The sequence below is a fragment of the Anolis sagrei genome, chromosome 9 (assembly GCF_037176765.1).
Source record: "Anolis sagrei isolate rAnoSag1 chromosome 9, rAnoSag1.mat, whole genome shotgun sequence".
Classification (NCBI taxonomy): Eukaryota; Metazoa; Chordata; class Lepidosauria; order Squamata; family Dactyloidae; genus Anolis; species Anolis sagrei.
The window spans coordinates 22091418-22118756 of record NC_090029.1 but is presented as its reverse complement, the minus strand read 5'-3'; the positions used below and the strand labels follow the sequence as shown (position 1 = coordinate 22118756).

At 42.1% G+C, this 27339-nt stretch overlaps 1 protein-coding gene across 1 annotated transcript in view; it reads left to right on the top strand.

Moving 5' to 3' along the window:
- The window catches only part of PLEKHO2 (pleckstrin homology domain containing O2), a 52674-nt gene extending 27573 nt beyond the window's left edge, over nucleotides 1-25101 (top strand). Inside the window, exons 3-6 of the mRNA XM_060755492.2 lie at nucleotides 8051-8167; nucleotides 14727-14831; nucleotides 20496-20594; nucleotides 22830-25101. Coding sequence (XP_060611475.2) covers nucleotides 8051-8167; nucleotides 14727-14831; nucleotides 20496-20594; nucleotides 22830-24293 — 1785 coding nt within the window. The 3' untranslated portion in view covers nucleotides 24294-25101. The remainder of the gene's footprint in view (nucleotides 1-8050; nucleotides 8168-14726; nucleotides 14832-20495; nucleotides 20595-22829) is intronic.
- The last annotated feature ends 2238 nt before the right edge of the window (nucleotides 25102-27339 follow it).

Genomic DNA, 27339 nt, shown 5'->3' with positions numbered 1-27339 from the left:
CCAGCCATGAAAGCCTTCGACAATACAATAGTTTAGTTCCACAAACAGTAGCCAGTATGGTCAGTAGCCAGAAAAATAACTTCATTTTGTATCTAGCCTTTGCTAAAATACAGTGATATAGTAGGCTCTCAGTTAACTGCAACTCAAGCAAAAAAATAAATAAAATGATTCTGGATTCATGGAGATGTTTTATAATACAGTAAAACTGTGTTTCATTGAGTTAAGTTTGCCTTTATTTCCTTTTAATTACTGTATTTCAACACTAATATCACGTCAATGCAGAGTTTATGGGATGGTATAGTGTGGGGTAGAGCATTAGGCCTATTTTATTAGTAGATCTCAAGCAATCAGAAATTACATTTATCTGGCATTTCCAGTCCCTATGGGTGCCGGTTACCTGGGAGTCTAATGTATGTCTTTCATCTTACCCTCTGGGGCCTGTCAGTAAGTCTTGGACCCACGGCTTTTCTAATTCAGCTCCTTTTGTGAAATAAGCTGCCAGGGGCTTTCCAGCAAATGGGAGGAAAAAGGTAGGATGTAAATTCCATCACCAAATAAGCTGCTTTGTGACACATTCCAGGGGGTTAGCAGCTGTGTCACTGGGTTGCAAAATCTCAATGGCACCTTTAATGCTGCAATGATATTTTTGGATGCGTGTTTCTACTGGTGGTTTTATGGTTCAGGGCAGACTCCATCACTGGGAGATATTTTTATCAGTGATGCAGAATTGCGCAGTGATGTGGAGCTACAGGTTTAGAAGTGGATCCACACCCAGCTCACCAAATTTAGTGAGGGAGACTTCACTCTTGGACAGAGAAGATGTAAGACCTCAACATTACAGTTTTCGTGTTTCTCAATCTTTGCTCATTCAGGTATTTTGGACTCAAGCTCCCAGAAATCCCAGCCAATTTATGAGTTGTTGGGATTTGTGGGAGCTGAAATCCAAAACATCTGGAGGAGCAAAGTTTCAGAAACACTGTTCTATAGCATTGATCCATGGCAGTTAAAGTAGTGTCAAACTGTTTTAATTCTAGAGTAGATCAGGGATCCCTCAGACTGTTGGGGGCCAGATTATGGTTTGAAAAAAAAAGGAACAAATTCTTATGCATACTGCACATATTTTATTTGTATTGCAACGAAAACCTGAAAGAACAATACATTATTATTATTATTATTATTATTATTATTATTATTTTGTGTGGCAGGAACGACTTGAGAAACTGCAAGTCGCTTCTGATGTGAGTGAATTCGCCATCTGCAAGGATGTTGCCCAGGGGACACCTGGATGTTTTGATGTTTTACCATCCTTGTGGGGAGCTTCTCTCATGACCCCAAATGGAGAGCTGGAGCTGACAAAGGGAGCTCACCTGTGTTCTCCCTGGATTAGAACCTCCAACTTGTCAGTCTTCAGTCCTCCTGGCACAAGGTTTTAACCCATTACTTAGGCGATCCTTCGTTGTCTGAGTAGGATTGTCTTCCAAGATGGGTGTCCTGGCGGTGGGTCCATAGGTGGCTGTGGAGTCGTATTCTAGATCTGCATGTTCTCCCACAGTGAGGGCATTGGTTTCCAGGTGGAAGGCGGTCCCGGTCGGGGTTGACTTGATGCGCTTTCCTCTTGGCACGTTTCTCTCTTTCACCCTCCATTCGTGCCTCTTCAAGTTCTACAGCACTGCTGGTCACAGCTGACCTCCAGCTGGAGCGCTCAAGGGCCGGGGCTTCCCAGTTCTCAGTGTCTATGCCAGAGTTTTTGAGGTTGGCTTTGAGCCCATCTTTAAATGTCTTTTCCTGATCACCAACATTCCATTTTTTGTTCTTGAGTTCAGAGTAGAGCAACTGCTTTGGGAGATGGTGGTTGGGTATCCGGACAACGTGGCTGGTCCAGCGGAGTTGATGGTGGAGGACCATCGATACAGTGCTGGTGGTCTTTGCTTCTTCCAGCACACTGACATTTGTCCGCTTGTCTTCCCAAGAGATTTGAAGGATTTTTCAGAGGCAATACTGATGGAATCATTCTGTGCCACTGTTAAAATGAAGAACAATTAAAACTAACATAAACTTTTCAGCATTTCAATGGGAAGCATGGGCCTGCTTTTGGTTGATGCAAAAATCAAGTTAATTAGAATTGCTGTTGTTGTGTGCCTTTATGTCACTGCAGATTGAGGGCAACCCTAAGTCTACAGTTTAGGGCAGGGGCTGGGGAAAGGGCCTTGAAGGACCATATCTGGCTCCTTGGCCTTAGTTTGAGGATCCTTGCCATAGATGCACCCTAGGTTCAGTTGAGGTAGAGGAGGGGTGGGATTGTTGCAATATGGACTGCATACAGCCCCCCTGGCATGATTCCCAATCCCATCTCTCAGAATGTAAGGAGGTGAGCCTTTTGTTATACAGTTAACAAAGACAGAGGGTACATAAAAAGAAGTAAAGGCTTCCCATCTTTTTCCATCTCCAGTATCTGGAGGCTGTGCTCGACTCTGAACACATGTCTGTGTGTTTGGGGAGGAGGTGCTGTCGCTCCATCTTCCATGCCATGCTCTCTTGATCAAATTGCCAGAATGTCTGCCTTTTACTACCTCCCTACCAAAATGGTACCTATTTATCTACTCACAATACTGTTTTCTGCTAAGTGAGCAGAAGTTGGCCTGATAGTTGGGAGCTCACCCCAACCCGGGATTGACCTGTCAACCTTTCAATTGGCAAGATTTTCTCCAGTTTCCCAGATTACTTTAGTGTTTACACCTTATTTTATTTTTTCTGGTTATTTAATATTTAATGTTTATTTTACTTAAGTGATATTTGTCTTTACTGTTCCAGTGTAGCACAAATCCTATGTAAAATCATACTACTTTTTTGACATTAATATTGAAATCTGAAATATATATTGAAAGTCTTTAGTTGTGCTAAAGTCCGACCCTGTATCAGTTTCTGGCTCAGTATCATCCATACATTTAGATCAGGCTGCAGAAGACTGAGAAAGCATAATCTCTTCCCAGCGCCACTCTGAGCCATCCACTTTTAGCTTTAAAAACTGACCCAGCTATGTGTGGGCTTGAAAGCTAGTAAAAAAAACAAAGTAGAGGCTACCGAATGAGTCTGTAAAGTTGTTGTAAATGTGAAGCATTGCGACACTGTTCATTTATAAAAACATAGTCTCTTCCTCCATCAATGTCCACATTCCCAGTGTGGTATTCAAGCATGCAAAACAGTTAAGAGAAGATCTGTTTCAAATAGAAGAGCAATACAATAAGATTAGACATCAGTAGGAGTAGTTCTTACTCTCCAGATCAGTGTTTCTCAGCCTTGCTAATGCAATTAATACAATTCCTCATGTTGTGGTGACCCTCCAACCATAACATTATTTTTGCTGCTACTGCGTAACTTTAACTTTGCTACTGTTATGAATCGTGATGTAAATATCTGATATGCAGGATGTATTTTCATTCACTGGACCAAATTTGACAGAAATACCCCATACGCCCAAATTTGAATACTAGTGGGGTTGGGGTGGATTGATTTTGTCATTTGGGAGTTGTAGTTGTTCAGAGTTATAGTTCATCTAGAATCAAAGAGCATTCTGAACACCAACAATGGAATTGAACCAAACTATCTTGCTCTAGATCAATGGAAAAAAAAAAGAGATTTCCCAGTGACAATGTGTTGTTGGGAGTTACAATTGTTAACAAATATCTTGTGGTGACTTCATGTTAGGTGGCAGTGCCTTTCATGTTCCTTGATTCGTGCCTGGGCAATGTTGTTGGGTTTGGCGCACAGAACTCCTATTCCCAAGAGAAAATACTTGAAGGGTTTGGTGGGCATTGATCTTGAGTTTTGGAGTTGTAGTTCACCTAAATCCAGAGAGCACTGTGGACTCAAACAATGATGGATCTGGACCAAACTCACCACGAATACTCAGTATGCCCAAATGTGAATATTGGTGGAGTTTGGGAAAAATAGACCTTGACATTTGGGAGTTGGAGTTGCTGGGATTTATAGTTCACCTACAATCAAAGAGCACTCTGAATCACACCAACGATAGAAATGGGATAAACTTCCCACACAGAACCCCCATAACCAACAGAAAATACTGGAGGGATTTGGGATGAACTGACAGTGATTTAGGGGAGATGTAGTTCACCTACATCTAGAGAGCACTGTGAACCCAAACGACTATGCCAAAGGGATTCTTAAGACCATCAGAAATATGTGTTTTCTAATGGTCTTTGGCGACCCCTCCTAAACCCTCTCGTGAGTTGAGAAACGCTGCTCTAGATCAATGGAGAAAAATGGGATTTCCCAGTGACAATGTGTTGTTGGGAGTTATAATTGTTAGCAAATATCTTGTGGTGACTTCATGTAAGGTGGCAGTGCCTTTCATGTTCCTTGATTTGTGCCTGGGCAGTGTTGTTGGGTTTGGTGGTTCCTTTGTAGCCTTGTGCACAGCTGCATGGTATACGGTAGACTCCTGCAGAGGTGAGAGGATCCCTCTTGTCCTTTGCTGAACGTAGCATTTGTTGGATGTTCTTAGTGGGTCTGTAGATAGTTTGTATGTTGTGTTTCCTCATCAGCTTCCCTACGTGGTCAGTGGTTCCCTTGATGCGTGGTAAGAACACTTACCAAATCTCCAAATACGAATCAAGGAATATGAAGGGCACCACTGCAGACTAACTCACCTAGAGAAGTCAGCCCTAGCAGAGCACATGATGAACCAACCTGGACACAGCATATTATTTGAGAACACAGAAATGCTGGACCACCCTAACAACCATCATGTCAGACTACACAGAGAAGCCATTGAAATCTACAAGCATGTGGACAGTTTCAATAGAAAGGAGGAAACCATGAAAATGAACAAAATCTGGCTACCAGTATTTAAAAAACTCTAAAATCAGCACAGTAAAGAAAGAGCAACACTAAAAAAGCAGGGGAATTCCAGACATGAAACAATCAGGACCAGCTAACACCTTCCAACAAAGGTTCACCCAGGCAGCCAGGCTTTGAAGCTGCAAGGCTATTCAATGCTAATCAAGGTGGCCAATTGCAACGTTCACACTTGCCTCAAATAGACAAGAGTTCTTTCTCCCACTCTGGACATTTCACAGATATATAAACCTCATCTCACAACCTCTGAGGATGCCTGCTATAAATGTGGGTGAAACGTCAGGAGAAAATGCTTCTAGAACATGGCCAGACAGCCCAGAAAACTCACAGCAACCTGATTGACAACTTGTCTGGATAAAATTCAATAAAAGCTTTGGCAAGATGTTTGCTTTTATTACTGTAACTCTCCCCACAAAGGATGCATTCAACTGTATCCGTTTTTCCAAATCTTTGCTAATTTCTTTCCAGATTGTCCTCATAATTATTTTGAAACAGTCTGTTATTGTTCTTTGCAATTCCCAAGTATTTAATCCCCCTTTTCTGTTTGAAACATAGCTAAGGCAATTCATTCATTATCCTCTTCCAAGGACATATTCTTGGTCAACACTGCTCGCTTTAGAACTAGAAAGCCTTTCTGAGGATGGGAACTTGGAAATATTGTGTATCAACTGCTATGGCCATTTCTTTGGTGCAAATAAAAGGTGGTGTGATTTGATTTGAGAGTTTAATTGTGGGGAGAGGTGATCCAAAGATATATTATGCATTGCACCACAGGTGAGCAAAATAGATCAGGGTTTTTCATTGAATAGCCTTGCAGCTTCAAAGCCTGGCTGCTTCCTGCCTGGGGGAAACCTTTTTTTGGAAGGTGTTAGCTGGCCCTGATTGTTTTATGTCTGGAATTCCCCTGCTTTTTGCGTGTTGATCTTTATTTACTGTCCTGATTTTAGAGTTTTTAAAATATTGCATGTGTGTATATATACTTATATTATATTATATATCTTGTAAGCCACTCTGAGGAGCCCCCGGTGGTGCAGTGGGTTAAAGCACTGAGCTGCTGAGCTTGTTGATCGAAAGGTCGCAGGTTCGATCCCGGGGAGTGGCGTGAGCTACCGCTGTCAGCCCTAGCTTCTGCCAACCTAGCAGTTCGAAAACATGCAAATGTGAGTAGATCAATAGGTACCGCTCCAGCGGGAAGGTAACGGCGCTCCATGCAGTCATGCCGGCCACATGACCTTGGAGGTGTCTACAGACAACGCTGGCTCTTCGGCTTAGAAATGGAGATGAGCACCACACCCCAGAGTCAGACATGACTGGACTTAATGTCAGGGGACTACCTTTACCTTTACCTTTAAGCCACTCTGAGGTCAAGGATCCCCAAACTAAGGCCTGCGGATCAGATGCGGCCCTCCAAGGCCATTTCCCTCCATCCTAAACTTTAGATTTAGGATTGCAATATGTCTGAAACAACTTGAAGGTACACTTTTGTATGTTTTGTGATGTTACCTGGGAACTGCTCTGGTCCCTTTGGGGAGACAGAGCGGTATATAAATAAAGTTTTTATTATTATTAATAATAATAATAATAATAATAATAATAATAATGAACTTGATTCTATCATCAGCATGCCCATTCTTCCCATTGAAAGACTAGTAAGTTTATGTGGGCTAAAATTGTTCTCCATTTTAAATATTGTATTGTTTTTATTGTTTTTGCACTACAAATAAGATGTGAGCAGTGTGCATTTTTTATTTTTTTATTTACAACATTTCTACCCTGTCTTTCTCAACCTCTGAGGAGGGACTCAGAACGGCTTCCATCAGGCAACAATTCAATGCCATACAGTGTAATCACATACCAAAACAACCACATGTAATAAAATAATTATAAATATACATTAAAAATAGTTCACCAAGTTAAAAACATCATCCAACTCAATCCAAAATTGCAGTCCAATTAAATCTTTGTCTTCACCAGTGCAATCCATTTAATCTGCGAACGCCCAATTCCATAGCCAGGATTTCCGTTTCTTCCAAAAGGCCAGGAGGGAGGGGGCAGATCTAACCTCATTGGGAAAAGAGTTCCACAGGCGGGGGGCCACCACAGAGAAGGCCCTGTCTCTCATCCCCACCAAACACAATTGTGAAAGCGGTGGGACCGAGAGTAGGGCCTCCTTTGAAGATCTTAAAGTCCTTGATGGTTCATAGGGGAAGATACGTGCAGACAGGTAAACTGGGCCGGAACTTTTTAGGGCTTTATAGGTTAAGACCAGCACTTTGAATTGTGCTTGGAAGCTAATAGACAGCCTGTGGAGCTGGTGTAGCATAGGAATTTGTTGGTGTTTTTTTCAAACTATAATCTGAAGGACTGTGAACTGGCCTTTAAGAAGTTTGAAGACCACTGCTCACCACTGTTTGTATTAGAAGAACTCCAGTAATCCTTAATCATTGGCCATGAAATTTATTTATTTATTTATTTATTTAGCAATTTTGTATACTGGTCTTCTCCCCTCTATCGGGGGACTCGGGCCGGTTTCCAACAATAAAATCACAAAACAATCATTAAAAACATCATATAACATATTCAATTAAAACGTTATAACAGCAAAATGCAATCACATAATAACAATGGTAAGTCGTCATAGTGAATTCCTTATCCATCATTCATCGTCATCTATCCGATCACAGAAATATTGATTCACTCGTCGAAAGCCAAACCCCATAGCCAGGTTTTCACCCGTTTTCTGAATGATAGAATGGAGGGGGCAGTTCTGATCTCCAGTGGGAGAGACTTCCAGAGTCGAGGGGCCACCCCCGAGAAGGCCCTGTCCCTTGTCCCCACCAGACGCGCCTGAGAGGCCGGTGGAACCGAGAGCCTGATGAGAAGTGTAGCCTAATATTGGTGGGCCGAAACCCTCCGCATGCTCTTTGTCCTAATGGATGCATTTTATGGTTTTTCTCTTGATTTCACAACTTGTGCTATAAAATTCAGAAAGCTAAAAATAAAATATGTGTGGTTCATCTGCATATTCATTAAGAAAGTGCAAATTAGGTTAACCAAACAGGTTTCTCATCCCATGGAGTTTGAACCTGCATCACTATTCTAGGTTTGTCAGATTTCCATGTTCTAGTTCAGAAAAACCCAAGTGTGTATCATTCATTCTCGCTCTACCTTTCAGCAAGAAGAGAAGTGTGTTGAGACTGTGGATCTGGAAAGGTATGACAGATGCCAAGATTTGCGGGCCCTCCTCAAAAGGAAGAATCGGTTCATTTTAATTCGGACTCCAGGTTATAAGGTAGGTTGACCTACATTAGATCGGCATCCTCCCTCCTTTCCTTTAGGAAAAAACCCGAAATCTTGGTTTTGGAACCAGGCTTTTGGCTAACCACATTATTTGCTTTGAACTGGGTTATATGAGTTACACTGCCATATAATCCAACTCAAATCAGATAATCTGTATTTTATATGGCAGTGTAGAAGGGGCCTGTATCTCCCTGACCTTTGGACATGCTGGCTGGAAGCTCTGAGAACTGGAATTTCAGCTGTATCTGGGGAGCTAAATTTGGAAACCAAAGGTCTACATACAGTGATTGCCTTTTCCAGGATTTCAGATAGAATTCTGGGTTCGTTCTAGATTATTTGGGACTAAAGTTGGGATGTTCTGTGTGCAAAATGTGTACATTACTCTATTCTGAGCCTGTCCAGGAGCAATATGATGCACTGACTTCCTATACATATATTCAGGGTCAAGGATAGAAGAGGATTTGTGGGCAGTGAAAGCCTTCTGACTTTGATCCACACCCTTGAATCATTGAAGGTTTTGGCTTCTTTTCATGCTTGACCCTTCTGCAATTTTGGTCTTCCAATGCTTTCCCCAAAATTACAATGAAAGGCAGATGGAGATATCAAAAGGAAAACCTCTGGTTTAAATAGGCGATCAATATTATAAAAGCTTCCTTTTCCAGATCCAAATATCCTCCTTCCCTTCCCTGGGCATCTGGCATGAATGTTGACAGGCAACATAATTTTGCAGATGTTACGCCAGGCTTCCAACATTCATAACTGGGCCCAGCTTTTATTTTTCGGTTTTGAAATTGCAGCTGTGGAAAGACATATCAACAAAACAGTATTTTCCTTGTTGTGACACTTGTCACAATCTGCAGGATCCTGCAAATTCAGAGCTCCCCCCGCCCAAACAATGTATTCCAGTTGCTTTTGCTTGTCAGTAGCTGAAAAAACCTATTAAGTCTATGGATTTGGTATGAGGATGCAGGGTTACTCTAAGGACACGGAGACAACTAAGGATTCCAGGATTCCATAGCACTGATCCATGGCAATTGAAATGGTTTTATTTATTGTGTCAGAAGCAAATTGAGTATACAATTATAATGTATAAAAACCCACAAACAAAGTTAAAAACTTGGCATTATACTAAATGTCCTTTGACCAGAAACTGCCCATCTAGAGTGCCTCTGGTGTCGCTGTAAGAAGGTCCTCCACTGTGCATGTGGCAGGGCTCAGGCTGCATTGTAGTAAGTGGCCTGTGGTTGCTCTTCTCCACACTCGCATGTCGTGGACTCCACTTTGAAGCCCCATTCCTTAAGATTGGCTCCGCATCTCGTGGTGCCAGATCACAGTCTGTTCAGTTCCCTCTAAGTCGCCTAGTCTTCTGTGTGCCCAGGAGGGAGTTTCTCATCTGGTCTCAGCCACTGATTGACGTTCTGGGTTTTAGCCTGCCACTTTTGAATTCTTGCTTGCTGACATGTTCCTGCCAGTGTCTCTGTAGATCAGTGGTTCCCAACATTTTTTTGACCAGGGACCACTTGACCAGGGACCACTCTCCAACATTAGTACCAAAAGAGTTATAAATCAGTTTTTGGTCAACTTTAGGTTTTGTTTGGGGTGCTGATTCAGGAAATTGCATTGGCTAGACCATATCAGCTCTAGTTTCTGATCCAGAACATATGCCATGGTCAGTGACAGGGAAAGAGCGGCAGGTAGTCTGAAAGGAGCGAAAATAAAATAAAATAAATAAAGAAGAAGGCTCGCAGACCAGATTTTCGTCCTCACGGTCAATTCTGGTCAATGGCCCACAGGTTAAGAACTACTGCTGTAAATCTTAGGAAGCTATTCTTTGATTTAAGGTGTTGGCTTACTGTCTGATATCTGAACAGAGGATGGGTTGGAGATGTCAATGCCTTGGTCCTTTCATTACTGGCTGCTACATCTTAACAGATGTCAGGTAGTTCAATACTGGCTAAACAGTATAATTTCTCCAGTGGTAAAGGACGTAGACATCCAGTGATAATGTGGCATGTCTCATTAAGAGCCACATCCACTGTTTTAATGTGGTGAGATGTATTCCACAGTGGGCGTGTGTACTCAGCAGCAGAGTAGCAAAGCGCAAGGGCAAATGTCTTCACTGTGTCTGGTTGTGATCCCCAGGTTGTGCCAGTCAGCTTTCATATGATATTGTTTCTAGCACCCACTTTTGGCTTGATAATCAAGCAGTGCTTCTTGTAAATCTAAGCATGGTTCAGAGTAACTCTCAGGTGTGTGCTGCAATGCTTCAGTGGGATTCCTTCCTAGGTCATCCCCAGAGCTTGAGATGCTTGTCTGTTCTTAAGATTAAAAGCATACATCTGTGTTTTAGATGGATTAGGAATCAGCTGGTTTCCCCTGTAATAGGCATTAGGAGCACCTAAAGCAGTGTTTTTCAACCTTCCCAATGCCGTGACTCCTTCATACAGTTTGTCATGTTGTGGTGACCCATAACCATAACATTATTTTTGTTGCTACTTCATAATTTCTTTGCTACTGTTATGAATCAAAGAAAATATCTGATATGCAGGATGTATTTTCATTTGGTGGACTAAATTTGGCACAAATACATGATATGCCCAAATTTGAATACTGGTGAAGTGGGGGGATTGATTTTGTCATTTGTCAGTTGTAGTTGCTGGGATGTATAGTTCACCTACAATCAAAGAGCATTCGGAACCCCACCAATGATAGAATTGGGCCAAACTTCGCACACAGAACCCCATGACCAACAGAAAATACTGTGTTTTCTGATGGTCTTTGGCGACTCCTCTGACACCCCCTCACGGCCCCCCAGGGATCCCGACCCCCAGGTTAAGAAACACTTACCTAAAGTTTCGGAGAGCTTCTGTTCAACCGTTTCCAAGCTCCCTGCTTGGGCAGTGATGGCACGATTGTCAGCATTGAAATTGAAAAGGTACCAAACTGTATTAATTCTAAAGTGTAGAGGCACCCTAAATATGGGAAACCATTGTTGTACTTTCTACTGACGGCACGTTCCAGGATAATATAAACTGACAGTCAAGGAGGGGCATGTTTTAGTGCAGAAAATACAGCATTGGAATGATAGACAGTTACCCGAGGAGTAGGACTGAAAAGTCTGTGGTAATGGCAGGAGTTCAGAGGGAATTAAACAGTGTATTTTAATATCGAGATAAATGTTTTTAATGTTTATGTATGCATATAATGAATTCTTGTCCTGGCATTGAATGTTTGCCATATATATGCTGTGCTCCACCTTGAGTCTCTTTGGAGTGAGAAGGGCGGAATATAAATGTTTAAAATAAATAAATAAATAAATAAATAAATAAATAAATAAATAAATAAATAAAATAATTGTTTGAAATGAAGAAAACATCATGAGGATCTCCAAAATAAAATCAATTTGATCAGGAACGCAAACAGGAACTTCTTTGGGGGGGGGGGGGGATATATTTTCACGCTATGGGTGGTTGAACCTTTGAATGATCTCCATCCTCTAAGTTTTGGTCAGCATTACATTTTCCTTTTCTTCCCTCTTTTCCTGAGATTGGCTGTTTTCCTCCTCCTGGCTGCTGGAACTACAGAGAGGAAGCCCCTCTGGATTATATAACCACATTTGTTTCAGGCAGCCAAGAACAAATGATCTAATCATGAAAAATGATAATTGAAGCAATCAGTTATATAACGTCTCCAGGACCTGGGCCCTGCAGAGACAACGCAAATAGGAATAGGAACCGTGTTCATATTTGGAGAGAGAGAAGGTTGTTGGGAAAGCAAAACACAGCGGGGATTCCCCTCTCCCCCCCCCCTTTTTTTTTTTGCATGAATGAAGTGTGTGTGATCCCCTTCCCCAGACTTTTTTCATTCCCCTAAGTTTCCAGCCAATTGCTGCTCCAAGAGAAAGGCAGCTGATCTGTACCAGCAGTGATCTCAGTTTATGTTTCTGTTCAATGCCTGTTCGGCACCAGTGCTATAGAGCTGCATTTGGCCCCTTTTTGCTTTCCCCTTTTTTTCCTGGCTTGTTTTGAAGGCTGATTCAGGCTCCGCTGTCCAGGCACTTACTTGGGAGGAACCTCGTGTTCCTCCCTTTGGGTTGTTGGCCTTGACTTCTGATGCAGGCGTTACTTTACAGCTTTAGATGGAGCAGAAAAAATCGCCTCATGTTGCTCAGATCTCAACAATCTCCCCCATAGGGTTGTTGCGCATTTTACGGGCTGTATGGCCATGTTCCAGAAGCATTCTCTCCTGACATTTCATCTGCATCTATGGCAGGCATCCTCAGAGGTTGTGAGGTCCTCTGAAGATGCCTGTTATAGATACAGGTAAAATGTCTGGAGATAATGCTTCTGGAACATGGCCATACAGCCTGGAAAAAAAAAAACAACAACCCAGTGATTCCAGCCATGAAAGCCTTCAACAATAAATCTCCCCCATAGTCAGAAACAGTGGGGTTTTCATATGAAAACTGCAGGATATCATGTTGGTGTGCATGTAGCAAGGAAGAAGGAGCCATATAGCGGATCTGGTCAGTGGTCCAGGTAGCTTAGTAATAATAATAATAATAATAATAATAATAATAATAATAATAATATTTTATTTATATTCTGTCCCTTCTCACTCCGAAGGGGTCTCAGGGCGGATCACAGTACACATACACGACAAACATTCAGTGCCGCCTTGTATAGAGAATACACAGACACACAGACAACAGAAGGAGGTGGTTTGATTCGAAACTGTGTCCAGCTGTTTTTGGTGCCATGGAAGGTTGTGCTCGAGTCCAGGGGGTGCTGTTGCTCAATGACAAAGAGCCGTCAGGAGTTCCTTCTTCCTTTTGGTCGCCCAGCATTTTCTGACCTTTTTTCTTTATGGCATCGTAAAACACCTCCCCCACTTTTAGTGGTCCCTAATTTCTCTAATCGCAGCTAAAGCTGTTTTTGAATTGTTTAGGTAAACAATGAACTAGGCTGACAGTTGGCAGCTCATGCCAACCCGGGGCTTCGAACTTGCAACCTTTTTGGTTGATAGATCTTATAATTGCTGATGATTTACCACCTGTGCTAAACCTCCAGCCCAGTATATTATTATTATATTATTAGATACATCCTTAAAAATAGTGATGTCATTTTAAGGATGCATCTCATAATATAATAATAATATACTGGGCCGGAGGTGTAGCTTGGGTGATAACATAATAATAATATACTTTATTTATATTCTGCTTTATCTTCTTGAAGGGACTCAGAGCCGATTATAGGTACATATATGGCAAACATTCAATGCTGTTAAATAATTGACAGAGGCAGACAGTACATAAACAGAGGCAAGGCTTATTATTATTATTATTATTATTATTATTATTATTATCTGCTTTGATAATCTAGAAGGGGCCTGAGTCAACTCAGAGTGGTGTCAAACTGTAATAATTTTGCAGTGTGGATGTACCTTCGGCCCCTTCTACACTGTGTCATATAATCCAGATTGTCAAAGCAGACGGTATCTGCTTTGAACTGCATTATATGAGTCTACACTGCAATAGAATCCATTTCAATGCAGATAATCTGGATTTTATATGGAAGTGTAGAAGGGGCTTTAGTGTACAATTGGGACACTGATTAAGTTGCTTGCCAAATACTCTTTGATTGCTCCTCTTTTTAGCCCTAAACAATGGTGGAAGGTCATATGGGATGCAGTCTGGAATCATATGAAGTAGGCTTGGGCAAACTTGGGCCTTCCAGGTGTTTTGGACTCCAACTCCCACCATTCCCAACAGCCTCAGGTCTTTTTCTTTTATCTCTCTTTCCTTTTCTCTCTCACACATAATAAAATACATAACAACAAATAATTATAAATAGTTAAAAACATTAAATCAATACAATTAAAATCTATCTACCATTACCAGTTTTGTGGCTGTTATCTAGCCAAGTTCTGTGATTGGATACTTCATTAAACTTATCCCTAGTCCATTTCCAAGCCATTGTCAACATTGTCATTGTCCGCTTAAGTACCCGAAAGCCTTGTCCCACATCCACGTTTTTAACTTCTTTCTAAAGGAGGGGAGGGATGAAGATGACCTCATTTCCCCGGGGAGTGAATTCCACAAGCAGGGAGCCACCACCGAGAAGGCCCTGTCCCTCATCCCTGCCAAGCGTGTTTGAGACAGAGGCAGGGTTGAGAGCAGGAGCTCCCCAGAAGATCTTAAACTTTGAGGTGGGATGTAGAGGAAGATATGTTCAGACAGGTATGTTGGGCCAGAACCGTAAAGGGTTTTATAGATCAAAACCAGCACTTTGAATTGTGCTCGGAACTGGATCGGCAGCTAAATTTCCATCTTCCTTATCTAGAGCTGGAATCTAGACAGGTAGACCCTCTTTCATACTACAAAATTGTATTCAAAACTATCCAGAGAGAACAATATTGCCCTGTCTACGTTCCGTGAACCCTGATCTCCATTTGGGGGAAAAATGTTGCTCCTTCAGGACACCAGACTTGGGCACCAATTTCTCTTTTTTGCAGCACTTGAATAAAATCCATTCTCCTCTCCTTCCTTTCAGGTTCAGGATATCAAATTTCAGGCATTAAATGGGGAAGAAAAGGAGTCGTGGATGAAAGCCCTCAATGAAGGCATTAACCGAGGCAAAAACAAGGTGTTTGATGAGGTAAAGTGCAGTGTCAAATGTACTGGTAAATATAAATGAGAGTCATCGTTCAATCCGCTGCACTTCCAGATGTCTTGTACTAGACCTCTGTTGCATGGGGATAATGGAAATTGTAGTCTATCAAAAGGGAGCTCCTGGTGACGCAGTGGGCTAAACCGCTGAGTTGCTAAACGTGCCAATTGAAAGGTCACAGGTTCGAATCTGGGGAGCAGGGTGAGCTCCCACTGTTAGCCCAACTTTTGCCAACCTAGCAGTTTGAAAACATGCAAATGTGAGTAGATCAATAGGTACTGCTCCAGCGGGAAGGTAACAGCACTCCATGCAGTCATGCCAGCCACATCACCTTGGAGGTGTCTATGGATAATAATAATAATAATAATAATAATAATAATAATAATAATATGCTGGCTCTTCAGCTTAGAAATGGAGATGAGCACCAACCTCCAGAGTCAGACATGACTGGACTTGATGTCAGGGGAAAACCTTTACCTTAGTCTGGTACCTTAGAGGTACCAGTTTGGAGAAGTCACTTCTGGCTTTGATTTCCCTTAAGGTGAGCAACTTTACATTGCAACTTCCTCCACTGCTAACCCAAACCTAAACTCACATGGTGCTAAAGCAGTGGTTCCCACCTTTTGTCCTTCCAGTTATTTGAGACACATACTCCCAGTAGAATTAGCCAAAAGTTCTGAAAACTGAAGTCCAAAAGTCCTGTTGGACTAAAGGTCTGCTGCGGGAAGCAAGAGCAAGACTCTGGGACCCAGGAAGAGCAAGGCAATGTGGCGTAACGGATGCTGGAATGTGTTCTAGGCAGCTGCTGTAGATTTGGGAAACAGAGGAAAACCTGCCAAATGGGTTCAGCCCAAGACATTTATCCTAAAGTTGCCAGAATGAAAACTGGAGAGGGCTCCTCTACATTTAATGGTTGCAATGCCTGATGAAATACATTCTAAATCACCCTGTAACAAAATCTGAAACCTTTTCTGTTCCTGGTTTGAAAGTGTTATTTCTTCTTTAATTACCATATATACTTGAGTATAAGCCGACCCGTATATAAGCCGAGGCACCTAATTTTACAAAAAAAACCCTGGGAAAACGTATTGACTCAAGTATAAGCCGAGGGTGGGAAATGCAGCAGCTACTGGTAAATTTCAAAATAAAAATAAATACCAATAAAATGACATTAATTGAGGCATCAGTCGGTTCAATGTTTTTGAATATTTACATAAAACTGTAATTTAGGATAACACTGCCCAACTCTGATTAAATTATTATTCTAATGTAAATGTGCTTACGTATCCTTCTAATAATAATAAAGAGAGTAAAATAATAAATGTAATAAAAACAATAACAATAGAGTAAAATAATAAATGTAATAACAATAATAAATAGAGTAAAATAATACATGTAATATTATTATTATTATTATTATTATTATTATTATTATTATTTGCTATACTTGTATACCGCCGTTTCTCAGCCTAGCCGGCGACTCAACGCGGTTTACAACAACTTATAACAAACAACAGTATACAGTTTAAAAACATAAAAACACAATCCACAATACATATATCAATAAACAATCCAATTCATCTCTTGACTAAAATCGCGATCCAGTTTCGTCGTCCAAATTGCCAGTCCTTTAATCGTTACACTTATTGCACTGAGTTAACCGAACGCCTGCTCGAACATCCAGGTTTTTAGCCTTTTCCGGAATACCATCAGTGAGGGGGCTGATCTTACCTCCATGGGGAGGGCGTTCCATAGCCGCAGGGCCACCACAGAAAAGGCCCTGTCTCTCGTCCCCGCCAGCCGCACCTGTGAAGCAGGCGGGATAGAGAGCAGGGCCCCCCCAGAAGATCTTAGGGTCCTGGTGGGCTGATAGGCCGAGATACGTTCGGCCTATCAGCCCACAAATAGAATAAAATAATAAATGTAATAATAATAATAATAATAATAATGTAAAATCTATATAAGTAAAAATGTAATGTTCGTTTGTGGGATTAACATAATGCAAAAAGTGAATGAATTGAGACCAAATTTGGACACAATGCACCTCTCAGGCCAACGAGTGACCATCACTCATAAAAACACTGAAAAACATAGAAGAAGAGACTTAAAAACCCATAAAGCAAAAAATGCATTATAACGCATGCGCAAAACCACATATATACACAAACACACATATATACACATATACACAAACATATACATATACACATATACACAGACTGGGCCACAGCAATGCGTGGCAGGGGATGGCTAGTAATAAATGTAATATAAATAATAGAATAAAAATAATGTAAATGAAATAATAACAATAATAATAGAGTGAAGTAATAAATATAATAAATATAATAACAGAGTAAAATAATGTAAATGTAACAATAAGAACAATAATAGAGTAAAATAATAAATGTAATAATGATAATAATAATAATAATAATAATAATAACAGCAGAGTAAAATAATAAATAACCTTCACTTGAGTATAAGCTGACGGGGATTTTTCAGCCTAAAAAAGGCTTATATTCGACTTATACTCGGCTTATACTCGAGTAAAACTCAGCTTATACTTGAGTACATACGGTAGTTTGTCTAGTTTTCAAGTGAATCTCCAGTTTCATCCTCACCCACTATCCACTGCTATTTTCAGGGAACTTATTTCTGCATTGGCATATCTGCCAAGGAAAGCCTTTGGCTCAAAACCTGGGCCAGATCTACACTGACCACTTAGGATGGCATAAAGCTGGATCAGTAACGCAGTGCACGCCGAGCTTGATGCAGCCTTGCCCTGCATTAACCAAAGGTGGAAGAACTATCTGCGTGGAAACAGAACTGACTGCAACTGTTCCCATTGCCAGCCCATGTTTCCCAGTATCAAGAGACCTGGGGACACAGTATGGCAGCCACTTTCCTCACCTTTCCTGTGACAGTCAGTGTAGATCCAACCTTGGATGCTTTGCAGAGAAATCTCAATGGGAAGATGCCATGTCAAGTGGAGTGGGCAGAATTTTCTTCTGTCATTCCCTTTCACTGTAGAATGAGACGTTCCAGTATGGTGCTAGTAAGAGCTGGATCAGGACTTTAGGGTGTTGTGTCAATAGGAAAGGATTTATTTTGGCCAGAGGTCGCAAAATTGCTTGGACAGCCCCCCAGCCCCCAAGTAGGCCTGTATCAAAATAAAAAAAAGATTTTTGTTGTGGAATGTAAACTTTGAGTGAACTTTTAGTCAAGTTCTCTTTCCCCTCTCCCTCTATCTCTAAATTCAAGCCAAAAGGAGATGTGTGTAAGCAGAGTGAATCTGAATCATTCAGCTTAGAAGGAAACTGTTTCATAACACTGACCCAAGTTGGGCCTCTCACTGTTTTTCCCGGCAACAGATGCAGAGAAGGAGGAGGGTGGGACGTTGCCTTCTTCTAGGAGGGCCGAGCTGTCACAGAGCATCAGATTTTCAGGGTTGGATCATGGAGAGTCCAGTTATTGAGTTATGAGTGCAATTGAACCCAACCTTTTAGTGGGCTAAATCGCGGACAGACGAATAATTTGTCTCTCAAAGCCAAGCTGGAGATTTGGAGCAAAGCTATATTCAAACTGGGATGCTGCTTTTACAAAGGAAGAAGAAAACAGAGACGTGACATCATGCCTGCCAATGCTGGCAGTTTTTGAAGGTAGCTGTGCATGACGCAAGTTGGCACATTTTGAAGCCTGGACATATTAATTTTCTCAGGTGGATGGACTTGAGTTTCTGTAATGAACTCTGTTTGCTTTTTCCTGACAACACCCCAAAGTGGTTGTCTCCTAGGTGAATAGACGTACAAAGCCTGTAATGCAGAATACTTCTTTGAGAAAGCTAATGCATGGAAAGGAACTAGGAAGAGACCGCCAAGCCAGGTTTTCCATTAGTCAAAACCTTTTACAAGATACAGGTTTATAGCAGGAGACCATTTGGCACACTGTTATATCTTACACTTTATATGTTTTCGTGGGGAAAGAAGCTTGCTTGAGTTACTTTTTTTTTTTTAGCCCCGCAGTGGGTTAAACTGCTGAGCTGTTGAGTTGTTGACCGAAAGGTCACAGGTTCCAATCTGGGGAGCAGCATGAGCTTCCACTGTCAGGCCCAGCTTCTGCCACACAGACCAAGACAACTCAAAGTTTTGGCTTCTAGACTGTTTCCGGTCCCTGAGGCACCAGTTGTCACTTCATGGAGTGTTTCCAGGAAAGATAGAAACAGTTGTACCCAATAGATGCCAAAAGGAAAATAGGTCCATTGGAAAACAATAATGAGTGATTGTCCACATCAGAGACAGATAGCATGAGAAGCACAGATGTAGACCACACTGGATATACTGGTGGATTTCTGGGTGATTTGCAATGGAATTGCAAAACAAATTGACATCCCTCATTGTTAGATGTCTGAGGCTGGATATACACTACCATTTAATCCATATTATCAAAGCAGATAATTCAGTTTGGAGGGGCTGTGGTAGTGCAGCAGGTTAAACCACTAAGCTGCAGAACTTGCTGACCGGAAGGTCGGCGGTTCAAATCCATGGGACAGGGTGAGCTCCCCCTGTTGGCCCCAACTTCTGCCAACCTAGCAGTTCGAAAATATGCAAATGTGAGTAAGTCAATAGGTACCGCTCCAGCGGGAAGGTAACAGCACACCCCAGAGTCGGACACGACTGGACTTAATGTCAGGGGAAAACCTTTACCTTACCTGAATTACTTTTTTAAAGGATTTTTTTGAGTTTGTAAACTTTTATTACATTTTTCAAATAGATAGCATAAAAGTTAGTTAATAAAAGGAATAAAGAAAAAAGAAAGAAAAAAGAGATATAGTAAAGATAAATTCAGCACTTCCAAACTCCCCCCGCCCCCAATGTAGGAGATCCCTATATTCTCCCAAAGTCTTTTCCTCATTAACTATCTGTCTTATCGGCGTGAATATACACTAGCTGTCCCCTGCCACGCATTGCTGTGGCCCAGTCTGTGTATATGTGTTTTGTGTGTGTATGAGTGTGTATATATTTGTGTATATGTGTATATATGTGTGTTTGCATATATATGTATGGTTTTGTTCATGCATTGTAATGTATTTTTTATTTTTTGGTTTTTTAAGTCCCTTCTGCTGTATTTTTCAGTGTCTTTATGAGTGATGGTCACTCACTGGCCTGATAGGTGTGTTGTGTCCAAATTTGGTGACAATTCATCCAGTGGTTTTTGAGTTATGTTAATCCCACAAACGAACATTACATTTATATATATATATATATATATATATATATATATATATATATATATATATTGCACATAATTGATATAGTAAGCATTGTCCGTAGACTCTTCCTAAGTTATGTGGCCAACAAGACTGCATGGAGCGCTGTTACCTTCCCGCAGAAGCAGTATCTGTTGATTTACTCACATTTGCTTGTGAATAGTAATAGAAAAAATAACATATTTTTCAGCCCCCTAAGATTACATCTCTCCTCTCCATCAAAGACTCTCATATAAACCTAATTGTCTTTTACACAGCAGAAAATTTTTGTATTGTACCAATGGATGTCCAGAAGGGTCCTCAAATCTCTGGGTTTGGAAAGCTAACCATTCCTTAGTTTTCAAGATCCAAGAAAGTGATGTCTGTCTGTGTTTTCTTGCTTAAAGGTGAAAGTGGATGAAAGTCTCTCCTTGGAGCATGTGACTCGAGGGAGGGCCAAACAAGCGCATGGACGCCGGCCGCCAACCAGAAGCCACCTAAAAGAGGTAAGAATCAGAGCTTTAAAGCCTGGAATGGACATAATTTTGTACATTTGCTCATCAGAATATGAATACAGCCAGTCCTCCAGGTTCGAGGGTTTGACTTTTGTGGGTTTGATTATTTGTTGATTGGATTTAGGCTGGATCTACACTGCCATATAATCTAGATTATCTGTTTTGATAATCTGGATTATAAGGCAGTGTAGATCCAGCCTAAATCCAACCCATGATGATGATGATGATACACTTTATTTATATTCTGCCTTTCTCTCCTAAGGGACTCAGAGTGGATTACAGCATTTACATACATAGGCAAACATTCAATGACTTTACAATCATATGCAATGAGACACATGAACACAAACAAAGGCAAAGGCTTTTCCTTTCATTTCTGGCTTCTAGAGGCAGTGCTCATCTCTGGCTCTGGGAAGGTGCTTTCTCCATGTACAAGCCGAGGAACCTGCGTTGTTACCTCCTGTGGCTGGCAAGATTGCTTGGAGTGTCTCTTTGCCTTTTCCTGCCTATTTATCTACTCACATTTGCATGTTTTTGAACTGCTAGGTTGGCAGGAGCTGGAGTAGACAGATAGGAGCTCATCCTGTCTCGTGAATTCAAACTGCCAACCTTCACATCAGCAGTTCAGCAGCAGAAGGGTTTAACCCATTGCACCACCACGGCGAATATAAATTTCTGCTTTGAACTAGATTATATGAGACCTCTTCTACACTGGCATATAAAATCCAGATTTTAAGAGACAATTCCACATATAAGTGGGTTTTTGTTTTTGTTGGATTCTGCTATTTATAGGGCTGGAGTGGCAAGCGGACTATTGTATGTAGAACTAATATTGGGGAAATTGCCCTTGGATTACAGTTCTCGTAATCTCACAGCCTGAGAAACTCTGGGAGCTGGAGCACAAAAATGACACTGACAAGCTTCACTCACTTTGAATCACACATGGGAACTGATGTTTATGTATCGTCTGTGTAATAGTTCTGTTTTGTTTGTGTCCAAAAGGCATACCGTGTCCTATGACCTAGCAGAATGCAGATGAAAGTGAAGTATCAAAAATCAAAAAGTAGCAAACTGTATGCAAAATCAAACTGTTGCATTAATTACCAACAAGTAATAACAAAACAAAAAGTCAATTGCCAAACTATCACTTTGTATCAAAAACCCAGCAAAATAAAAATGCTCAGTGCAGACTCATAAAAACCCTGTAGTTGTGGAATTTGATTTCCGAAGTCTGGAGGCTGTGACTGAAGAAATATTGACTTGTCACTCAAGAAATTTTGATTTTTTTTGTCATGTCAGAAGCAACTCGAGAAACTGCAAGTTGCTTCTGTTGTGTGAGAATTGACAATCTGCAAGGATGTTGCCCAGGGGACGCCCGGATGTTTTGATGTTGTAACACCCTTGTGGGAGGCTTCTCACATGTCCCCACATGGAGAGCTGGAGCTGATAAGAGTAAGCTCATCTGCTCTCTCCCCGGATTCAAACCTCCGACCTGTTGGTCTTCAGTCCTGCCAGGCAGAGTAGGAAATAGCATCCCTCACTCATCACAGGGTGCATCTACACTGTAGAATTAATGAAGTTTGGTGCCACCTGAAAACCTTGTAGTTGTGGAGTTTGAACTCCATAGTGTGAAGGCTTCGACTGAAAAAATATTGACCTGTCACTCCAGAAATGTTGCTGCCCAAAGCAGAGTAGGAAATAGCATCCCTCACTCATCATAGGGTGCATCTACACTGTAGAAATAATGCAGTTTGGTGCCACCTGAAAACCTTGTAGTTGTGGAGTTTGAACTCCATAGTCCGAAGGCTTCGACTGAAAAAATACTGACCTGTCACTCCAGAAATGTTGCTGCCCAAAGCAGAGTAGGAAATAGCACCCCTCACTCATCATAGGGTGCATCTACACTGTAGAATTAATGCAGTTTGGTGCCACCTGAAAACCTTGTAGTTGTGGAGTCTGAATTCCATAGTGCGAAGGCTTCGACTGAAAAAATATTGATCTGTCATTCCAGAAATGTTGCTGCCCAAAGCAGAGTAGGAAATCACTCATCATAGGGTGCATCTACACTGTAGAATTAATGCAGTATGGTGCCACCTGAACTGCCATGGCTTAATGTTCATTAATCATGAGAGTTGGAAACTGCAAAGCTCAGCTTTGAAAGAACTAAATGTGTAATTGCTATGTGTATCTGAACATAGATCTCTTTGTTCCTTTCTTGTTGTCTAGGTTGCCAATGCAATGTCAGATGGAATCCTGAGGCTTGACCTGGATGTGCCCGATAGTGGTCCTCCAAATATCACCTTGGTGACAGGGGATCCTGATCCTATTCCTCCTCCAAAGGAGACATTGAAACCACCTATGCCCCCTACAAGTGTGTCGATCCTTCCTACTGAGAATGCAAATCCTGATTCTACCCCAGAAGATGTGGAACTGAAGAAACCCCCAATGCCTCCTGCTAAGCCTCCAAAGGAAGCAGGAGCATCCAATGAAAATATGAACTCTGTGGGAGTAGATAAGACGGAGGAAGAAGAGATTGCTGTTACTGCTGAAGATGCTGAAGAATCTAAAGGTAGATTTAAGAAACCACCTATGCCTCCAGCCAAGCCTTTTAAGGAAGCAGCTGCAAATGAAAATACAGATTCTGTGGAGGAGGAAAAGGAGGAGGAAGATATTGCAGGAGAGGATGCTGAAATCTCCCAAACTGAATCCAAGAAACCCCCAGTGCCTCCTGTGAAGCCTCATAAGGAAGTAATCACAGTTATTGAAAATGTGGACTCTGTAGAGGGAAAAGAAAAGGAGCGAGAGGAAGAAGAGAAATGTGTTGCCATTACAGGTGAAGATGCTGAAGAATCCAAAGTTGTCCCAAGTGGAGAAAGAGTAATAGAGGCCCCCAAACCTCCACTTGTTCCCTTGAAGGTCTTGACTGACAAGCTGAAGGTCTCATGGGACAGTCCATCCTCTGAACAGCTTGGAAATCCATCAACAACTGGCGGCAAAGAAGACCTCCAGGAAGTAGGCAAAGAAGGAGCCCAACCTCCAAGACCACCTCCCAAGATTTTGTTAGAGGGGCCTCAAGACAGCATGAGTTGTACCTTGAGCAGCCCAGAGGCAGATACATCCAAAGGTGAACACCAAGCTGGAGATGCCAAACCACCAGTGAATGGTTTTGATGGTGATAGAACAACAGAACCTGTTTTTCACAATGGAGAGGAGCATCTTCCTCCTCAAACGCTGCAAGAGCCTTCATCAGAACCTGGAGCAAACAAGAAGTGTCTAAGCTTGCCTTCTGATGACCCGGTACCCATTGCAGGAGTGGTGGGAAGTGCTGTGATTTCTAAGCCTCGTTGTGCCTCCCTGGTTGACCTGCTGTCGGAACCAACCAAGAGGCAGGATCCCCAGTGGGCTGATCTCCACGTGGCTCACATGAAAAAGAAAGTGGCATGTGAACAGGAGAGAACAGAAAAGCTCCTGCAGAAGGTTCTACAGCGAGGACTTGAACAGGTCCAGGACGGCAACGGACCACCACTAAATGCAGAGACATTGCTCAATGCAGCGGCGGCACAGCTCCGGCAAGCCACACAGGTCCTGCAAGAGGTCAAAGATTTAGAAGAACTGAAAAAGGAGCCTGCCAAGCAACAGATAGGAGCACCAAAGGATTTGGTGACTCTGTATAGGAGAAGTGCTCCTTGAGAGGAAGGTGCTTTTCCTGCTGTATCACTTAGTTGAAGTGTTGCCACAGAGCACCCTTTCTACTATCCTGCTAGGCCAGTGTTTTTCAAGAGCAGGGACCATGGTCTTGCTATGCCTCCCCACTAACAGAATAGAACGTTTTGCTAAATGTTTCAGCATCTTTTTTGTTATATCGAGCTTGGAGCTGGAAACCTGCTGGTAGTTGTGAGAGATCAGCCAGGGGACTCCAAGGCAGAGGCTCCAGGAGTGGTTTTCTGAAAGTCAAGTTGTAGTAAGGCCAAGGGTATGCCTCTTCCTGTCCTTCTTTTCCAAGTTCCTTTGGAAGAACTTGGAAACAGGAACAGATGGCCTAGAACAGCATTTATCAACCTGGGGGTCAAGACCCCAGACGAGGTCGCAAGGGGGTTTCCCAGGGGACACCAAAGACCATCAGAAAACATATATTTCTGATGGTCTTAGGAACCCCTTTAGCAGAGAAGGCTGAAGATCTCTTCATCCGTCTTTCTCTTCCTTTTTGGAAACAGATGGTGAATCCTCCCACCAAAAGCCCTCCTCCGCTGTGATTGGCCAGCCTCTCATCCAAGGGGAGGGCTGTTTCTGACTCCAAGCAGGGGAAGGGAGAGCAGGCATGCTTGGCGCATGGCAATGTGGTGCTGGTGAGGGAGAGCATACGAGGTGGGAGGGAGGCTTTCACCAGCAAGTCCTTTCAAGGCATGGGGGTTCTATGTGGGAAGTTTGGCTCAACTCTATTGTTGGTGGGGTTTGGAATTCTCTTTGATTGCAGGTGAATAAATCCCAGCCACGACAACTTCCAAATATCAAGGTTTATTTTCTCCAAACTCAACCAGTGTTCACATTTGGGCATATTGAGTTTACGTGTCAAGTTTGGTCCAGATCTATCATTGTTTGAGTCCATAGTGCTCTCTGAATGTAGGTGAACTACAACTCCTAAACTCTAGGTCAATGCCCACTAAACCCTTCCAGTATTTTCTGTTGTTCATGGGAGATCTGTGTGCCAAGATTGGTTCAATTCCATGGTTGGTAAAGTTCAGAATGCTCTTTGATTATAGGCAAACTATAAATCCCAACAACTACAACTCCCAAATCACAAACTCAGTCCTCCCCAATGCCACCAGCATTCACATTTGGGTGTATTGCGGTTTTTTTTGCCAGATTTGGTCCAGTGAATGAAAATAAACCTTCATATCAGATAATTACATGACGATTCATAACAGTAGCAAATGCAGTTATGAAGTAGCAACACAAATGTTATGGTTTGGGGTCACCACAGCATGAGGAACTGTATTAAGAGGTTGTGGCATATGGAAGGTCGAGAAACACTGGCCTAGAGTGTCTAGCTATGATCGGTCATTTTTCAATGTCCATTTCTCCTGATTCGACCATGTGGTGGTATGGCTTCCTTGCACAAGAGTGTTCATACACATGCCTGTTGTTGGGTTGAGAAGTTCCTGAAATCTAAAATGAGTTTTTTAAAAGAGTTTTGTGGGAGAGACCTCAAACATGTATGTTTATGTTTATGTTATCCAGCTCCTCTTCACTAGGGACCAAGTTGATCTCAATCATGAGATGGAAACAGGGTGTGAATGGCTTGATAACATTCATTCATTCTTCTTTTTTGTCTTTCCTTTTTTAAAAAAAGGGAAGGAGATCTCGAATTTTTCAGATCTGAATCCATATTCTTAAGTGCCTTGGGGCTGTATGCCGCCCACATGTTCTAATCCACCTGCCAAATTGGTCTGGAAGGAGCTGTGTGAAAGCAAACAACACTACGGATTTCTGAAATCTGTCTGGAAAATAGTAACCTTCCCAGCTGGTGGGGTCGAGTGAAGTTCTACCAAAAGCCAGCCTGGCACCCAACCGCAAAGAACTAATGAGAGACAGCCATACTATTAGGTGGAATGAGAGACTGCCATGGGCAGCAGAAGCTCAAGGACAGGGAATTGGCCATAAGATGTTGGCACTATGCTTGTTATGAAGACTACTGGCCAACTAAAGTGAAGGACGCTGCCTCCATGTCAACATCTGCATGTAATGTCAACCCTATGGAAGAGGGCGGCACCGTCTCGTCCTTCACTGAAGTCAGCAAAACGTCTTGTGCCAGAACTGTGACTAACACAAGGCACACGGGGCAGACTTTGTTCCAGAGTCAACTTAGATGAGCAATCCCAGGCAGGAATAGTGGCACACGTGGCCCCAGAATGGTGGCAAAATGGCTTAATCTGTGCAATTGATAGGATTTTTTCTGTGTCAGGGGTGACTTGAGAAACTGCAAGTCGCTTCTGGAGTGAGAGAAGTGCCTGTCTGCAAGGACGTTGCCCAGGGGATGCACGAATGTTTTACCATCCTGTGAGAGGCTTTTCTCATGTTCCTGCTTGGGAAGCTGGAGCTGACAGACTCGAACCACTGACCTTTCAGTCAGCAGTCCTGCTGGCACAAGGGTTGGGTTTAACCCATTGTGCCACCATGGGCTCCTAATTGATAGGATGTTTTGGTGGCAGAGTTATTTTTCCTCTTCCTCCTGCCACCATACCCTGTGGTTGTCCAAAAATGCAACTTTTCTGTAGTCAACCTCTGAGCCAGTTGAATGTAGACTTCTGATGGCATGCGTTCCACCGATAGAACCTGATAGATCTGAACTTGGTTAGCATTTTGCATCTCTTTAAGTGCTGCTTTTATATGAATCCCATTGAATTGTCAATTGCAAGCCACTGAATGGTAACTCTTCATGAGACTCTTTTACAGTCTTCAGTCTCGATATGTTGATGGGGAGAAACAGCTGGGATGTGGAATAGTTTAAAAAGCTGCCTTTTTGAAGAAATTCATTGTGATTGCATATTGCAGAGCTGCCGCCGCCTTACAATTCATGACAATTCATTATTTTACTCTTTCCATTACTTAAGAGAATACAATATGGTCTCCAGATCCATGAGGGATCTGTTCTTTGATTCTGCATGAATATGCGAAACCACAAAAAATAGTAAACTATTGAAATTATAGACCTCTTGCCCGTGAATACCATAGAGTT